General features: G+C 41.4%; 1 protein-coding gene across 1 annotated transcript in view; it reads left to right on the forward strand.

Annotated features, from left to right (window-relative positions):
- The first annotated feature begins 878 nt into the window (after positions 1–878).
- plxdc1 (plexin domain containing 1) overlaps positions 879–19423 on the forward strand; it is a 90834-nt gene continuing 72289 nt past the window's right edge. Inside the window, 1 exon segment of the mRNA XM_029629645.2 lies at positions 879–1297. Coding sequence (XP_029485505.2) covers positions 1222–1297 — 76 coding nt within the window. The 5' untranslated portion in view covers positions 879–1221.

Here is a 19423-nt window from a genome sequence, read left to right on the forward strand (position 1 = left end):
CATTTCTGTCTGCAGTTAGTCTCATACGTGTCAGCCTGAAAAGGGGCTGTGTGTGTGTACTAAAACCTCTGTTTTTGTGTAGGTATGTGTGTGCGCAAAACCTATTTTTGTGTGTGTGTGAGCTAAACCTCTTTGTGTGTGTGTGTGTGTGTGTGTGTGTGTGTGTGTGTGTGTGTGTGTGTGTGTGTGTGTGTGTGTGTGTCTTCACCTGTGCCAGTACACATTGTGTGCGTTTGTGCTCATCGGTCTTTAAAAGAATGAAAGAGAACGTGTTTTGCTCAGCTCTCCTCAGCTGTAGAGTCCGTGGGAGTATTGACATTTAATCATCCACAACAGCTGTGCAGGATTTTACCAGACTTGTTCCACTTCATTTTAACAGTGTGCCAACAACGCACAACACAATTACCCTACTCCTTCCAGTCGCCATGGGGATGGGAAGAGGCACAGTGTAGGGGTGTCTAAATATTGGTGTTGGCACTACTTTTTCTCAGCCACATGGACATCCAATGTCCACAGTTATGAGTATTGCGGCGTAATACACCAATAAAGGATCCGATGTCCGATGTCACTGCTCCATAGCAAGTGTTGAGTAAAGCTTGTTTTTATGTTTTGGTGTATTTTAAACATGACTGATTATTTGAGTGACTGGATCAACACACGTTCTGTCGCACAGTTCTACTGTTTGACTAGTTAGTTTTTGTTTTGACGGATGTCCACAGGAGGGTGCCACGTGCCTGGCAGCTTCTGTGGAAGAAATATATAAATATTTCTATGTAGGGTAGTCTCAGCCCTGCGTCTAAATCAGAGCAGTGCTCAGGAGAGGGAGAGAAAGAGAGAGGGGAGGGGGGAGTGAGAAAAAAGAGGGAGGGTGACCGAAAACTAAGAGAGGAGAGCGAGAGACGAGGAAAGGAACAGAAAACCTGCAACACCTCATCAGCTGTTTGTACTGCTTGTCAACTCTTCTTTTACCATGGCTACAACATCCCAGGACTTAGACTAAGGAGGAAACAAAGACACGAGTGTGAGAGAGAAAGAGAGAGGAGAGAGAAAAAGAAAAAAGCAAGAACCCTTCACTTCTAAGTCAAAAAGGAAGAGTGAGAGTGAAAGGAGAGAGAGGAAAGGTGGGCGAGAGGAGGAGTAGGCACCCTTTCCTGGAAGAAGTAAGCGTGCAAGGGGAAAAGGAGAGAGGAGGAAGGAGGGAGCGCACTCTACTGTGTGGACATGGGGTTGTATGCTGTTCTGTTGATCTGTCTATCCCAGGCACAGTTTGGGAGAATTTGGGCGCAGGAGCGAACAGGTAAGATCTCAGCTTGTATCACATGAACACACACACACAAACAAACAAACACTAGCACACACATACACACACACAATACACTTACATACCTGAGGTAAATAGTCCCAGAACTATCTTCCCACTGTCAAAATACTGTGAAAGTGTGTGTGTGTGTGTGTGTGTGTGTGTGTGTGTGTGTGTGTGTGTGTGTGTTGTGTGTGTGTGTGTGTGTGTGTGTGTGTGTGTGTGTGTGTGTGTGTGTGTGTGTGTGTGTGTGTGTGTGTGTGTGTGTGTGTGTGTGTGTGTGTAAGAGAGAGAAAGAGAGAGAAAGAGAATGTGTGTGCGTGCGTGCGTGCGTGCGTGCGTGCGTGCGTGCGTGCGTGCGTGCGTGCGTGCGTGCTGTGTGTGTGTGTGTGTGTGTGTGTGTGTGTGTGTGTGAGAAAGAGAGAGAAAGAGAATGTGTGTGCGTGCGTGTGTGTGTGTGAAAGAGATTTGTTTTCGATACATGGACAAAAGTTTGTATATGTGGCCATGCCTTACTCTTCTGAACATCTGTGCAAGCTATGCTAAAAGGCTAACAGTCCTTTCAAAACTTATCTCTGTGAGTCAGAGGAAACAGTTGAAGGCACTGTGATGGATTTGATTTTCTACCCACTCTTTGTCATCATCACCAGTCATGAGTGTGTGTGTGTGTGTGTGTGTGTGTGTGTGTGTGTGTGTGTGTGTGTGTGTGTGTGTGTGTGTGTGTGTGTGCTGTGTGTGTGTGTGCATGCATGTGTGTGCATGCATGTGTGTGCTTGTGTGTGTGTGTGTGTGTGTGTGTGTGTATTTGCATGAGGGAAAGTATGTATGTGTGTGTCTGTGTGTGCAAACACCTTTATGTCTGTTCAACCACATCACAGTGTTTGCCTATGAGTGTGTGCGTGTGCGTGTGCATGTGTGTATTTCAGTACTCCTTGGAGATGCAGTATTTTTAGCAGCCTCCGTTCTTCCACCGCTCCTCCTCCTACAATCAGTGCTGCTCTAGATTCACTGCCCTCTCCTGTGGTCCCCCTCCCTCTGATCAGGGGCCCAGCTCTGCAGTGAAGAGCCCAGCCCAGAGAGGCCCCTCTGGGCCCCCAGTGAGAAGAGACAGACCCCAGCCCCATATGCCCACCACAGGGGCCCCATATCGCAACAGCAGAGCCTGGCAAGAGAACAGTGCTTTCCCCTTGGATGAGGAGGTCGTCATGCCTCATGAAGTGTTCCTCGATCCTGGTCGTGGAGAACCACTGGATGTACAGCCTTCTAGTTCCATCACACAAATGATTTAGATATTGTTATCGAGGGCTTGATGTGTCGATGCAGGGGTGCTAATGCTCGGCTGGAACATAAGCCTGCCCGCCATGTAGGTATACCCAGGTCCATGATGGAAGAACTGGCCTAATGTTAAAGGAACATCCACAAATCAGATGATGGTGAGACTACAGGATAAAGGAACATTAGAGCCCTCGAATCACACTAGCTTGACGTGCTTTGAAAGGTCAGTTAGGTGTCTCGGGATTGAGAATAAAATAAAAAATGACGTAATAGACAAGTCTAGACAACCTGGGAGGGGTCAGAAGAGCGCTCAAAAGGTTCTCAAAGATCAGCTATGACTTTGTGTTAAAGATGAAGGACTCAAATCGAAGTGGACATTGGTGAACTTTCATCCGTCCAGTTATTGCAGATGAGTGAAAGGAGTTAAGAAAAGGAAATATGATTATCAAGCACTCATTTAACGAGCATAAACTGAGCATTTGCAGACTTGGCATGAACTGTCTAAGCATGTGCGTACCGAGCACAACCTGATTGTGTGCAGACCAAGTACAACCAGAGCATTTTTGAAACGAACAACGGGGAAACACACCAATCGTGGTTAAACAGACATTTTTCTGTTATCGTCATCTTTTGACTGTACGACTCTATTGATCTGAAGCTCAATCCCTTGTCTGCAGCCTCTGGCAAATATAGGCAACCTGGAACACACTCAAGACGTTTGTCACTCTCTGTGGGCACATCGGTGGTTGTAAATGTTTGCTTATAGTGTTTAACTTCCCTTAGGGTTCTATATAATGATGGCATGAGGATTTCATATATTTTTGAAAGGGAAGAATGTAGCATGTGAGTTTACCATTGTAGAATGACTACATGTAAATGCAACTCTCCCTGAGGTAATTTGTGTGAATTAGGTCACTTAACCTGGGGTGATTTTCCTGAAACATTCGTAGCACTAAGACCATTGTTGGTCCATTGCCTAGAAAGTACTTATAAATGGACTGCTGTGACAAATTGTCAAAAAACTTCACTCGGGGCAAGGAAATTATTAAGATTGGGACAAAAAAAAACGCGGAATCTATCCCTTTAAGATGATCTCTGTGCTACGAAGTGTCTGGGAAACTGACCCCCGATTGAAGAACAGTCAATAAAAAGATAGTGGTGTTAATAAAGCCCTTTGTAAGACAGCAGTGAATCCAAATCATATTAACTATATTGCTCCCTATAAACTATTACAGGCCCCACTCAATGAGGGTTTGGCCACAGAGTTTTGAAACCCAGAGGCCCAAAAAGACCGATACTTCCAGGAATGCCTCGCAAAGCAGACTCAACAGACTAGGTTTTGGGATTTTGAAAGTCAATGAGAGAAGTGAAAAATTCATCCTTATAGTTGTTCATTTTCTGGATAAAAAACAACTATATTTTGATGATGTGACCATTGACAATCAGTTTTTTGAAAATCCTATATCTTGAACTTAATTGCTGACATGCAGAGTAATAATACCCCAAAATAAAAAATAAAATATAGGTTTTTGTGGATTATTCTTTAAATAGATGAACATGGTATTACTCCAACTTTGTGAAAGTGTCAAATTGACATATTTTATTTTGTGTCAAAGGATTGCCTTTGATTTGGCTGCCTGGAAATGTGCAGTTCAGTACGACATGACCGTTAGACCCGCTGACGTGTTTCTACTCATGAGCTTAGCTAGCTAACATCCCCATGACATCGCTTACAAATGTGATCAAGGATTTATATTGGAGAAGCAATTTCTGTTGCCTGGCTACCCAAACTCCAAACACTACGCCACGCCCCCACAGACGTTAGCTTATTCTCTGCAATGAGTCTGGATCTGAGTACCTCCCCAACGATTTCTAGAATGAAAATGTCCCTAACCATTCTGATTGGTCCCAGAATCCGATGGGTTGGGCCAGAGATGATCCAATCGATGATGACTTTGTTTTGTATAACACCCCTCATTTTGACATCGCCACAAATGACTTCAAGGATGGCATTCTCAGACTGAAGTATGTAGGGAACATAGAGCAGTAGAAGAATTTCAGTTTTAGTCGTCAGGCAACAGTTTTTAAGCATCTTCATACTAAACCATCTTTGGTTTGGCATCAGTATGACATTATGGAACAACTACACGAATGTGATCTTATGTGAAGTTAATGTGATAACATGTGACAACATGTAAAGCAATATGTGATGACATGAAACTACACGTGACAATATGTGAGCACGTATGAAAACATGACCTTGTGAAATAAATGTGACGAAATGGGGATGTCACATTTTAACGTGATAACATGAAACTACACACACAACAACAGGTAAACACATGTGTGTAACGGCTTTCTTCCTGGGAAGGAGAGGACCAAAACGCAGCATTGTTGAAGTTCATAGTTCTTTAATAAGAGACACTTAACATGAACAACCTACAAAATGTGGCAAAACCGAAACAGTCCTATCTGGTGCATAAAACACAAAGACAGGGAACAACCACCCACAAAACCCAACACAAAACAGGCTACCTAAATATGGTTCCCAATCAGAGACAATGACTAACACCTGCCTCTTATTTATTTTTTTACCTTTATTTAACTAGGCAAGTCAGTTAAGAACAAATTCTTATTTTCAATGACGGCCTAGGAACAGTGAGGAGCAGAACGACTGATTTGTACCTTGTCAGCTCGGGGGTTTGAACTTGCAACCTTCCGGTTACTAGTCCAACGCTCTAACCACTAGGCTACCCTGCCACCTCTGATTGAGAACCATATCAGGCCAAACATAGAAATATACAAACTAGACACACAACATAGAATGCCCACCCAGCTCACGTCCTGACCAACACTAAAACAAGGAAAACACAAAAGAACTATGGTCAGAACGTAACAATGTGAAAACATCTCGTGAAATAAATGTGACAATTGTAACGTGATAACATGAAACTACACTTAACATATAAGCAGAGTGGCGATTCTAGCTTGTATGGCTCCCAGCTTGTGTGGCCCCGCAAAAAAAAGCACCATTCTGCAATAACTGTCATTTTTATTCAGACATTTGGAACAACACAAATAAATAATCATAGTAAACATAATCATAACCATTTAAAACTATATAAATATATATACAAAAATAAGACTCATAAATATCAAAATGAAGTAACAAAAACAAATAGAAACAAATTGTAGTATATAAATACAAATAAAAAAGAGAATCAAATTATTACGCTATTACCCTAACAAAAAACACAAATACAACTAAATTGCACAAATCCTATGTCAAAAAATACACAAATAGAATAACATACTTATAAAGAAGAGAACCTGATTTTAATTTTACCTTTATTTAACTAGGCAAGTCAGTTAAGAACAAATTCTTATTTTCAATGACGGCCTAGGAACAGTGGGTTAACTGCCTGTTCAGGGGCAGAACGGCAGATTTGTACCTTGTCAGCTCAGGGATTTGAACTTGCAACCTTCCGGTTACTAGTACAACGCTCTAACAACTAGGCTACCCTGTTGCACTTCAAACAAGAAACACACAAACTAAATTGCATTACTAATTGCATTAGTACTGTACAAAGTTAGAGGTGCGCTATTTGATAGATTCCCCCGCTCCCACTACCTCGGGCTTCCAGTGGGGACCTGAGGTCAACCTACCCCCACCCCCCTCCCCATCTCATTCTTCTGAGTGGGAGGCCTTCCCAGGCAGTAGCCTGCCTAGCTCATAAACAAGAATCAGGAGACCCACTCCGACAAGGTTAATTGATCCACAGTCCATGCTGCCCATGTTGCCGATGCCTAAATCCGACACTGTATGAGCACATGTGACAACACAAATTTTAACATGGGAAGTCAGGGCCAGGGGCACATATTGTAGGTGCATTCGTAGCTGCAGTGAGAGATATAATTCAAACACGATTTAAAAATCATATGAATCATATTTACATTTTCAGAGAAAAGCTCTTCTCTATGTTATGATATGTGCAGCATAAACACCTTTTTTATCCCACACCCCTATGACCTTTCACTTGAATGTGAAAACGTGTTTTTGGAACACTTCACGTGAAATGATGTGGGTTTTTTTCCCCGTAAGAGTATACTTGCATGAACAGAAGCCATATTTATTTCAGTCACAAGACCACAGTCATTATAATGATTAGCAGTCCCCCATAAACATTTTGCTCCACCTCAAAGATAGCCATCTCCTTTTATTAAAAACGATTTTACTGACTTAAACTCTGGCCGTTCTCCCTTTCTTTGTCTGTCCTCAGGGGTTTGAGCATGCGTGTCTGGGCAGAGGAGACGTAGGCATTATTTGTGTGCGTCTGTAAGTTGTTGTTCGCATGACTTAATTCCCTAATAATTCCACCACCTGTACACGTGAGGAAACCAGGAATTAACGTCCAGCAAACCTACCAGTTCCAAGTGGAAAAAGCATCTACTTTTTTTTTTTCTGATAGAAATAACACTATTCTCTATGCATAGCTAGGTAAATGAGTAATCAATTCATCGCTGGAGACAAATGTGAAACCAGTCATATGGCAGCAAACTGAAACATATCAACATATCAACTTTCCCACAGTAAAGTTTATGAAATGCTGTGCCATTATGCAGAATTTTAATTGTACAGCCTTTTAACTTGGAGAGATCGGCGCTGTCAAATGTCTTAATCATAGACTACTCCGACTTTCCTATTTCTATCATGTTAAATATTAGCCACTATCAGTATTGACTGTCAGTAGGTCTAATAACACATATTCAACTGCCAGTTAACTGTCAGTTCCCTTCAGTTGGTATAGCCTGCATTATTATTCCATTTAATTCCGTTGTTTAGTTTACCTTCATTTGTTTCCTCTGTAAATGCTGTCACGGCCATGTGGTTGTTGCTGAGGATCATTAGTAGCAGTTCATAATATTTTTTAAAAGACCAGTCCGTAACAGTTTGAACGCAAAGCATGGTGCAATATTTGGCATCACACAGTTCCGTGGGTAGTGCAAGTTATAGATAAGATAAGGAGATAGCCTACACTATTGTACAATATTCTTCCGATTATAAGTCTATGTACACTAATCTTTCAACAGTACCATGGGTTAAAGAACTGCAGTTGATTTCGGAGGTTTACGTACCCTTAGGTTGTTTAAGCACTCCACAAATTTCTTGTTAACAAACTATAGTGTTGGCAAGTCGGTTAAGGAATCTACTTTGTGCATGACACAAGTCATTTTTACAACAATTGTTAACAGACAGATTATTTCACTGTATCACAATTCCAGTGGGTCAGAAGTTTACATACACTAAGTTGACTGTGCCTTTAAACAGCTTGGAAAATTCCAGAAAATGATGTCATGGCTTTAGAAGTTTCTGATATGCTAATTTACATCATTTGAGTGAACTGGAGGTGTACTTGTGGATGTATTTCAAGACCTACCTTCAAACTCAGTGCCTCTTTGCTTGACATCATGGGAAAATCAAAAGAAATCAGCCAAGACCTCAGATAAAAAAATTGTAGACCTCCACAAGTCTGGTTCATCCTTGGGAGCAATTTCCAAACGCCTGAAGGTACCACTTTCATCTGTACAAACAATACTATGCAAGTATAAACACCATGGGACCACACAGCCGTCAAACCGGTCAGGAAGAAGACACGTTCTGTCTCCTAGAGATGAACGTACTTTGGTTCAAATCAATCCCAGAACAACAGCGAAGGACCGTGTGAAGATGCTGGTGGAAACAGGTACAAAGTATCTATATCCACAATAAAACAAGTCCTATCTCGACATAACCTGAAAAGCCGCTCAGCAAGGAAGAAGCCACTGCTCCAAAACTGCCATATAAAAGCCAGACTACGGTTTGCAACTGCACATGGGGACAAAGATCGTACTTTTTGGAGAAATGTCCTCTGGTTTGATGAAACAAAAATGGAACTGTTTGGCCATAATGACCATCGTTATGTTTGGAGGAAAAAGGGGGACGCTTGCAAGCCGAAGAACACCATCCCAACCGTGAAGCATGGGGGTAGCAGCATTATGTTGTGGGGATGCTTTGCTGCAGGAGGGACTGGTGCACTTCACAAAATAGATGGCATCATGAGGTAGGACAATTACGTAGACATATTGAAGCAACATCTCAAGACATCAGTCAGGAAGTTAAAGCTTGGTCGCAAATGGGTCTTCCAAATGGACAATGACCCCAAGCATACTTCCAAAGTTGTGGCAACATTTCTTAAGGACAACAAAGTCAAGGTATTGGAGTGGCCAACACAATGCCCTGACCTCAACCCCATAGTAAATTTGTGGGCAGAACTGAAAAAGTGTTTGTGAGCAAGGAGGCCTACAAACCCTACTCAGTTACACCAGCTCTGTCAGGAGGAATGGGCCAAAATTCACCCAACTTATTGTGGGAAGCTTGTGGAAGGGTACCTTAAACATTTGACCCAAGTTAAACAATGTAAAGGCAATGCTACCAAATACTAATTGAGTGTATGTAAACTTCGAACCCACTGGGAATGTGATGAAAGAAATAAAAGCTGAAATATATAATTCTCTCTACTATTATGCTGACATTTCACATTCTTAAAATAAACTGGTGATCCTAACTGACCTAAGAGAGGACATTTTTACTAGGATTAAATGTCAGGAATTGTGAAAAAGTGAGTTTAAATGTATTTCGACTTCAACTGTAAATGTGGCAATTTTCATAAATAATCAAACCAGGATTTTTTAAAATTTAGTTCGTAAAGGCTCTCCAAACCATTTTTTATGATTCACAAATACTTTCCTTACCCTAAATAATCTAAAAGACCAGAGTATTATTAAATCTACCAATTGTTGCTGAAACAGAGACGACTATGCATATATTGAGGTGGCGTTCTGTCATTGATCCCTAATATTCTGAACCCATTCTGTCAATATATTCTATTGAGTCTGTTGACAAATTTCTAACTTAAAGGTTCACCATATTTAAAGGGATGGCTTAAAGATAAATGTACTGAAAACCCTGTTGAATGAAAACCCCATGAGAAAATATGTTGGCCAGCAAGTGGGAGGGATGAATTACATTTATTCAGCGTGTGCAAGGGAACCATGCATGCAAAGCCCGTTTCACACCTTCATAAGGTAAGTCTGAATACCAACTACTGAGAAGTGCGTAGCAAAGGCGTTCTTAATTAAGAAATGCGCAATCTCCTACGTTTGGAATATTTACCCAACAGTATGAGCGCCATCCGTTAAGTCAGCAAAAGTAATTTATTGTTCATTAATGTATTGGAAAAAGCTTAAAGTACGAAGTCCATTGACTGATGTCTCCCTGCAAAAGAAAGTACATAAGTTATATGCAGCTATAAGAAAAGGGGCAGTATGGATTACCTTCATTGTCACTCATTTTGTTGGATGAAACTGAATTTAGACAGCTTGAACTTCAGTGCATTCAGCATGGAGTATGGACGTATTGTCTCATGATAATGCTGAGGCTTGTGAGATAACTGTGGATGGATGATATGCTGACAGAGAATGGGGGAAAGAAAATAACGATAGTGAATAGTTCAATTTGAGAGACTCAGGAGATGGATGACAGTGTATTGTCCCATACAAAAACTGCTAATAATGAGTGATTGTGACGCTTAATTAACCTACATAATTGAGTGAGATAATTATTTTGTCTCGATAAGGTAGTAAATAGTAGCTTCACTTGATGTGGGTTTATTGACGCTAGGCCTACGGATCGCTCTGTGTGTGTGTATGTGTGTGTGTGTATGTGTATGTGTGTGTGTGTATGTGCATGCATGCGTTTCTGAGCATGTTACCCAGTGTGGATGATTTAGGGATTTGTTCTTACCAGTGTATTATATAGGCCTATGTATCTGTACTGTACATATGTGGCTGATGATGCTTGCCCTACATTGGCTTCTTTCCTTATATGTGTTTCAAACACCCACCAGATTTGCAAGGTTGGTGCCGCAATGCAGGCACTCCAGAGGGATGTTCTAGGGCGGACACATCTCCCTTTGTCGTAGTGTTATCTCACATAAAGCAATGGTGCCGTCCTGTTCCAAAGGATCTATAGAAAACCTGGGTTCAAACAGTATTTGTTTTGTTTCAAATGATGCAGTTGATTGAGCTTGCCTGGTACAATGGAACCAATGGAATAGTCCCAGAAGTGCAAACTGCAAACCCTGCCCATCTGACACGCAGGCAGGTTCAATCGAATGCTGAAAGTATTTGAAAGAAAATGGATACTAATTTAACATAGGTCTGGTGTAGAGGGGTGCACCTATTGTAAGACATGTATGTACTGTGCAGTATATAGGATTGTCCTCCCATTGATTGCCTTTAAGATGTGCTGAGATTTGTTGGATCGTTGAGGGAGAACCACTGATGGAGCAAGACCCAGTGTGTGTGTGTGTTTTGCAGAACAGTGTTATGACAACTGTCCATTCCTTGAGTCACTGTCCATCTTCCTCTCTCTCTCTCACCCTCTCTCACTCCTCCTCTTCGTCCTCCCTCCGTACTCGGACACCCCTCAGCTAAGTCCCATATGGCACCCCTTTCCCTATATAGTGCACTACTTTTGACTGGTCAAAATGGCACCCTATTCCCTATATAATGCACTACTTTTACTGGTCAAAATGGCACCCTATTCCCTATATAGTGCACTACTTTAGACTGGTCAAAAGTGGTGCCCTATATAGGGAATAGGGTGTCATTTGGGATGCAGCCCTCATCTTCTCAGCAGAGATAAATGCAGCCAAATCGACCCAATTAAACAGCTTTGATTGTGAAGCGTCAGAAATAGATCCTCTTCCGCTGTTGCAGTGAAATCAAACAAAACCCCTTATTAGAACCACCTCCCCCCTGTGTATGTTTCTCTCTCTCTCTTTCTGATGTTCTCTCTCTTTCACTCTAGCTGTCTCTTTTCGACAACATCCTTTCTTTTCGACGACATCGAGGTCCACATTGGAAACAAGTGTTTTAATTAAGGGAGTGGCTGCATGACCAGGCTCAACACGCCTCTTCCTGAAAGCGAAACAACCTTAACGTCTCTGCATATGCTACTTTATGCAAAAAGCCATTTACATCGCTCCTGTTCTCCATCACCCCATGTCTTTAAAACTGCTTTGTCTGTTGTAACTGCAAATGATATGATCAACATTTTGTACAAACTTTTTTGTCTGTAGTTACTGTAATAAACAACATGATCAACATCTTTGTACAAACTTCTTCGGCTGCCCAGAGGCAGAACTGTATTGAAGACCATTCCTCTTCCGATGACCTGATTGCACTAATTGCTCCAAATTGGTGCAGGCCACGCCTTGTTCCACTACACCTGTTCCCACACCTGTTCTCACTCCCAAATCACCACTCCTAAGCCTTTTCTCACTCCTCACCACCCCATATAACCACCATCTCCCCTTCTGAACACTAACAATACTTTCATGGGGATGCCATGGGTGGCATGTTCTCCTTTTATTTATTTATTTTTTGCTGGAAAATAATAAGTGAGTGCCTTATTCATTGGAGAATGTAACATGCTGATGTTAGAGATGCTTGCAATGGCTGCAGTTTGTACCCTACTGTCATTACCTTGGTACACCTATTGTCAGTAGTTTATGTCCTTTTTGTTATCTTTTAGACATTTCAGTTTTATAATCTTCACCTATAGTTTTGGCACGGTCAGTCATGCTTGACGCTCTTATCTCCCGTTTTGTATTTCCTCTGCAGAAACTGCCTAAACTTTGCAGGTGAGACAGCAGTGATTCGCTAAGGGGAAGCCACAACTCAGGAATGGCAGCTCACTGCTGGTGGTACGGGTGGTGTTTGCTCGGGTTTAGGGGTTATAGCTGGGTTGGAGTAGTGCTGTGCACTGGACCTTGAAGGGGTGTATGGTTCCTGTAACCTCAACAGTGCAAACAGTGCTGCATGGTCCTGAAACTGTTCTCCATTTAGTTTTAAACAGTGCTTCGTGGGTTTGGAATGTTTTAACCATTTTCTGCGTCTGAGCGCACGTTTGTGGTCGTTGTTGAATGGTCCCTGCAGTGTACCTTTGCAAATATGTCTGGAACAGTAGCAACAGAACGAAACGCATCAACAGCAGAACTCAATCTATAAACCAGACAAAAAAACTAAACGTAAGTTAGTGACCTAACAGCTAGACTTTGTTAGAATGTACCACATCTCTGGTGAGCACAACGGAGAAATGTAATATTGTTTAGAAAAGAGATGCGTGTCAGCTGCTGTTAGTTTAGCTATCTTGGATGGCAGCCATGTTTGTTAAACAAGCGAACTTTCATCCCAGATTGTTTATTTGCCTCACAGTGAATTGCAGAGTCAAAGATGGCTGCGCCCATTGCCTGTAAAATATTAATTTAGTTTGGGTACTTTAAAGGATATTATAAGTTTTATATCTACTTGTTAGTGTTTACAAGAACTGGAGCACATGACTTGACAAGTTGTTTACAGTTTGACAAAGCAAATAATGTTATCACAAGATCATCATTGCAAATGCAAGCCTACTGCCTAACCGTAGCGTGAAAGTAAAACAGGGCTGCCAGACTTGGTTGAAACGATTTGTAGGGGGATTCATTTCAGTTCTGGGGAAATGCAGTAAATGTTACTATGATGGGGGATTTCAGTAAATTGGGGTGGGGGGGGGGGACAGGAAACAAAGTTTTTAAGGTAAATAAGACCTTCTAGAAAGGGGGGGGTCTGAGCTGGCAACCCTGAGTAACGATAGTTACAATCTAAGTTGGGTGAACAATCCATTTTGTTATGACATCCAGAAAGCATTGTATGATGTCAAACATGGCACGATGCATAGCTGGCATTTAGCTTAGCATTAGCTCAGTACAACCTTCCAAAAATGATTTTACACACGTGTCATTACAATCTATACAAGAATAAAAATGCATGATTTGTCACCATTATTTGAAAATGTGATTAAAACAGAATATACATTATGCTCCCTAGTGTGCAACAGTAGAAACGACAACACGATATGCAGAAACTATAATGACAATATAATAAGGAACTTTGAAAGGAACGCACATATGTCCAATGTTGTCATTAGTAAAGAAAACCACAGAAGCAATGCGGGCGCCAGCCGGTATATTTGCCAGGAGGAAAGAGTTTGCAAGTTACAGTGCATTTGGAAAGCATTCCGACCACTTGACTTCTATATTTTGTTACCTTACAGCATTATTCTAAACTTGGTGAGTTTTTTTGTGTGTATATAAATCTACACACAATAAACCATAATGACAAACCCGTAAACATTTATTTTTAAAATTTTAAATGTATCAAGTAAAAACATACCTTATTTACATAAGTATTCAGACCCTTCGCTATTAGACTCAATTGAGCGCAGGTGCATCCTGTTTCCACTGATTGCCCTTGAGATGTTTCTACAACTTGATTGGGAACCAGCTGTGGTAAATTCAATTGATTGGACATGATTTGGAAAGGCACACACAGATACTTTACACAAATCCCATGTGGATTGTATGAGGATATGGATTAGTAGTTGTGGTTTCTACAGGGGTAACACAAAGAGGAGAAAAACAATAGGGGTGCGCTGATCTCGTCATACTTACATTTGTAATCCTATCTGTTTTATCACACCTGAAACTCAGTGTGATAATCGGATTTACTCGTGATCTAAAAAACATAAGTGCACTAAATGCTAGTAAGCCTATACCCCAAGTGCGTATGACTGCACTATCAATCCAAACACATCTCAGAGCACATCTGTATGTTTCTTTACAAGTTGTTCCAAGCTAAGAAACATTTCCCGACAGCTGAAAATGCACATGATTTACTTACTTAGTCCTATTCAATTATCCACGAAATAGGCTAATAAATAATGCATGGCTGGCTACTGCTGACCTGCATTTATGCCAGACACAGATTTAGTTGAAGGTATTCACTCGCCCTATACTTTAAATCAAAGTTTATTGGTCACGTACACAGATTTGCAGATGTTATCGCAGGTGCAGAGAAATGCTTGTGTTTCTAGCTCAAACAGTCCAGTAAAAACACCTAGCAATAAGCACAAAATCCAAAAAGAAAGAAATACCCCATAATTAAAAGCGAAAACAAGTTTTTAGACATTTTTTCTAATGTATAATTTTTTTTTTGTAAAACTTGATTGGACATGATTTGGAAAGGCACACAGTTGTCTATATAAGGTCCCACAGTTGACAGTGAAAAAACCAAGCTATGAGGTAGAAGGAATTGTCCGTAGAGCTCTAAGACAGGATTGTGTTGAGGCACAGATCTGGGGAAGGGTACAAAAAAATGTCTGCAGCATTAAAGGTCCGAAAGAACTCAGTGGCCTCCATCATTCTTAAATGGAAGAAGTTTGGAAGCACCAAGACTATTCCTAGAGCTGGCCAACCGGCCAAACTGTGCAATCGGGGGAGAAGTGCCTTGGTCAGGGAGGTGAACAAGAACCCGATGGTCCCAGAGTTCCTCTCTGGAGATGTGAGAACCTTCCAGAAGGACAACTATCTCTGCAGCACTCCACCAATCAGGCCTTAATGGTAGAGTGGCCAGACTGAAGCCACTCCTCAGTAAAAGGCAAATGACAGCCCCCTTGGAGTTTGCCAAAAGGCACCTAAAGTACACTCAGACCATGAGAAACAAGATTCTCTGGTCTGATGAAACCAAGATTAAACTCTTTGGCCTGAATGCCAAGCGTCACGTCTGGAGGAAACCTGTCACCATGGGGGTGGTAGCATCATGCTGTGGGGATGTTTTTCAGCGGCAGGGACTGGGAGACTAGTCAGGATTGAGGGAAAGATGAAAGGAGTAAAGTACAGAAATATCCTTGTTTAAAAACCTGCTCCAGAGCGCTCAGGACCTCAGACTGGGGCAAAGGTTCACCTTCCAACAGGACAACGACTCTAAGCACACTGCAAAGACAACGCAGGAATGGCTTCGGGACAAGTCTCTGAATGTCCTTGAGTAGCCCAGTCAGAGCCCGGACTTGAAGCAGATCGAACATCTCTGGAGAGACCGGAAAATAGGTGTGCAGCAACGCTCCCCACCAACCTGACAGAGCTTGAGAGGCTCTGCAGAGAAGAATGGGAGAAACTCTCCAAATACAGGTGTGCCAAGAAGACTTGAGGCTGTAATCGCTGCCAAAGGTGCTTCAACAAAGTACTGAGTAAAGGGTCTGAATACTTATGTAGAAATTGAAAAACCCATTTGCTTTGTCATTATGGGGTATTGTGTGTAGATTGGTGGTGGTGTGTGGGGGGGGGTGAATACATTTTAGAATAAGGCTATAACCTAACCAAATGTGGAAAAAGTCAAGGGGTCTGAATACTTCCCAAACGTACTGTAGGTAGATCAATGCTTGTTCTGTTGGTCATAAACATTATTATACTTGGTTCACAGCAGTCCAATCATCCTGATACACCACCGTGTCTGTGTCAATGACTGATTTCACCTTTATTCCATTTACTTTGCACTTAAGTAAATCACAACGCTGTTAAAACTACACGAGAATCGATTTAATTTAACATAGTGATTTCAGGAGTAACATCTAAACAGAATGATATGCCCCACCAACATTAAACAACTATACAGAAAACCCTCATTGCTTGAATAAGTACATTAAATGTGTGATTAGAGAAGAGTCAGATTAACTGAAATAGGTGAGCAGGTGGCTATCCTTTTCTAAGAGGTGTATTATAAGTAATGAATGTGTTGGGGACTTCTGAGAATGCTAGAGACTTTCTTTGTGGCGCAGCAGAAAGATCAGAGTACCTAAAATCCCAGGTGGGGTCATATTGAAAAAAGCAGTACTTAGTGATCATGTCAAATGTAATCATCTTGGCACTGCTTTAAAATGTTTGTTTTTTTACATTATTTTAGCTGAACAGGACCACCACACAATGTCCTGAAGACTGTTAAAATGAATGTCCTGAGCGTGTTAAATACGTCCCAACATGGTCCTCAGTGACATCCTGGTAACTTACAGGAACTAGACTAAGGTCCCCCATAGAATGTTCCCTTGGGACAATCACGCAATGTTTGAGGAGAAGAGTAAAATGAGTCCTGAGAACGTCCTAAAAAAGTATTGACATGGTCCTCAGCGACATCCTGGTAACTTCACAAAGGTCCCACGAACAACGTTCCTTTGGGACCATTATGAAATGTCACTAAGGATGACGTTCTATCAGAACCAAATAGGAACCTATTTGTAATGTTCCCTCGTGGACATCAAAATAGCGTCGGGTAGTTTGGGTCCTGAATGCTGATTGGCTGAAAACTGTGGTATATCAGACAATATACCACAGGTATGATGCGAAAAGTATTGTTTACTGTTCTATTTATGTTGGTAGCCAGTTTATAATAGCAATAAGGCACCTTGTAAAAAATAAATATATATATTGTTGTTGTAATTTTTTTATTTTAATTTATCCATATCCTAGAACTTGGCACACCCCTAATAAACATACATGTTACTTTACTTTACTCTCTTTATTGTTCCCTTGGGGAAAATGTGTTGCAGTATCATGTAGACATTTTAAAATGGTGTTTAAGAAAAGAACCATACAAAAGGACAATACAAATTCATGACCTTTATATACAGTATGTTTCTCATGGTTCGCGCTTGGCCCCTTAATTCCAGCGAAGATAGATACAGTTTAACTCTACAGCATACAATGCCATTCTAGAAGATTCTGTGCTTCCAATTTTGTGGCAACAGTTTGGGGAAGGCCCTTTCAACACGACAATGCCCCCGTGCACAAAGCAAGGTCCATACAGAAATGGTTTCGTGATTGGTGTGGAAGAACTTGACTGGCCAGCACAGAGCCCTGACCGAACACATTTGGGATGAATTGGAATGCCGACTGCGAGCCAGGCGTAATGGCCCAACATCAGTGCATGACCTGACTAATGATCTTGTGGTTGAATGGAATTAAGTCCCCACAGCAATGTTCCAACATCTAGTGGAAAGCCTTCCCAGAAGAGTGGAGGCTGCTACAACATCAAAGGGTGGACCAACTCCATATTAATCCCCATGATTTTGGAATGAGATGTTCGACGAGCAGGTGTACACATACACTACATGACCAAAAGTATCTCTTATACTGTATATAGGACAGACTCTTCAAAACCTGGTTCCTTATGATACATTTCTTGACTTTCTGGTTTGCCATTTATGAATGTGTTATTCAATGCGATTATATGGGATACAGTGGCATAAAGTACTTAAGTAGTACTTTAAGTAGTACTTTAAAGTATTTTTTACTTAAGTCGTTTATTGGGGGTATCTGTACTTTACTATTGATATTTTTGCCTACTTTTACTATACTACATTCCGAAAGAAAATGTCATTTTTACTCCATACATTTTCCCTGACACCCAAAATAACTTGTTCGACAGGAAAATGGTCCAATTCATACACTTATCAAGAGAACATCCCTGGTCATCCCTACTGTCTCTGATCCGGCGGACTCACTAAACACAAATGCTTTGTTTGTAAATTGTGTTGGAGTGTGCCCCTGGCTATCTGTCAATAAAAAGAACAACTCCCGGTGAGTTCACCCTGTTGAATGTGCTGTCACTAAATAATAAACTGGATGAGTTGGCAGCAAAGGGCTAAATTTGAAGATTCATTTAATCTGCTTTACAGAAACGTGGCTCAAGCAGGACAATGTTGATGTGAACATTGATGGATACACTTATTAGAACAGATCAAGACATCACAAATCAATAGGTTGGGGGCTATGTATCTTCGTAGATAATAGTGTAGTGTGATTGAAATTCCTGTTGTATCATTCGAGTCGTATCATTCAGGCCATTCAATCTACCACGTGAGTTTGGGCAGATTACCTTTATTCTGGTCTAAGTGCCTGGACCAAACAATAAAGAAGCTGCTGTTAGGATTACAGATGGTTTCAATGCTGCACTTTCACAATCAACTGACCAGCCAGTATTTGCTTGGGGGATTTTAATACACTCTACTTCTCCTCGCACTTCCCAACTCTGTAACAGTATGTCACCTGTCCAACACGCTCAACTTGTATCCTGGACCAGAGGATGCATACAAGGCAGTGTGCAGAGCACCCATCGGGAAATCAGACATAACGTTATCCATCTCCTATCGAGATACAGGCAGTAGGTGAAACGAAGAAAAAAAACCTGTAGAGAAATCCATTCAGGTATGGACAGAGGAGAGTAAGGAGGAGCTCAAGGATTGCTTTGACGTCACAGACTGGGAGGTACTCTTTGACTCGTGCAGGGATCCCCACGAGTTGAGTTGACAGACAGCATCATATCATACATACAGTATTTCCCAACAACAAGCCCTGGGTCTCCAATGACTTGAAAATGTGCCTCAATGAAAGGAAGTTTGCATCCCTGAAAGGAGATACTGATGCTATAAAGAGTGAATTCCGGTCAAAAATGTTGAAAGCTAAAAAAGGACTACAAGGATAAAGTGGAGCAGTCGATCTATCCAGCCAATCCAAAACAAGAATGGGAAGGGCTTAATGCAAGGATGGGAGGAGAAAGGAAAAGAGAGAACAATAACATATGTAGCAGACTGTTTATCTTTTGTAAACGACCATAGATTCGATAACGTCGATTTTAAAAGACTAATGTAAACAAATATGAGCGCATCCCCAAATCCTCTCCTGTCAGAGAACGAGGTGGCTTCAGGCTTGTCACATATTAAGCCACATAAAGCACCGGGCCCAGACGAACTATGGGGCAAAGTACTGAAGGTCTGCGTCAACCAGCTCAAGGGAGTCTTCACACGACTGTTTCAACTCCTGCTGAGCACCTGTACAGTGCCAAACTCCTGGAAGGAAATCACTGTACCAGTGCCTA

The sequence above is a fragment of the Oncorhynchus nerka genome, linkage group LG23, assembly GCF_034236695.1.
Source record: "Oncorhynchus nerka isolate Pitt River linkage group LG23, Oner_Uvic_2.0, whole genome shotgun sequence".
NCBI lineage: Eukaryota > Metazoa > Chordata > Actinopteri > Salmoniformes > Salmonidae > Oncorhynchus > Oncorhynchus nerka.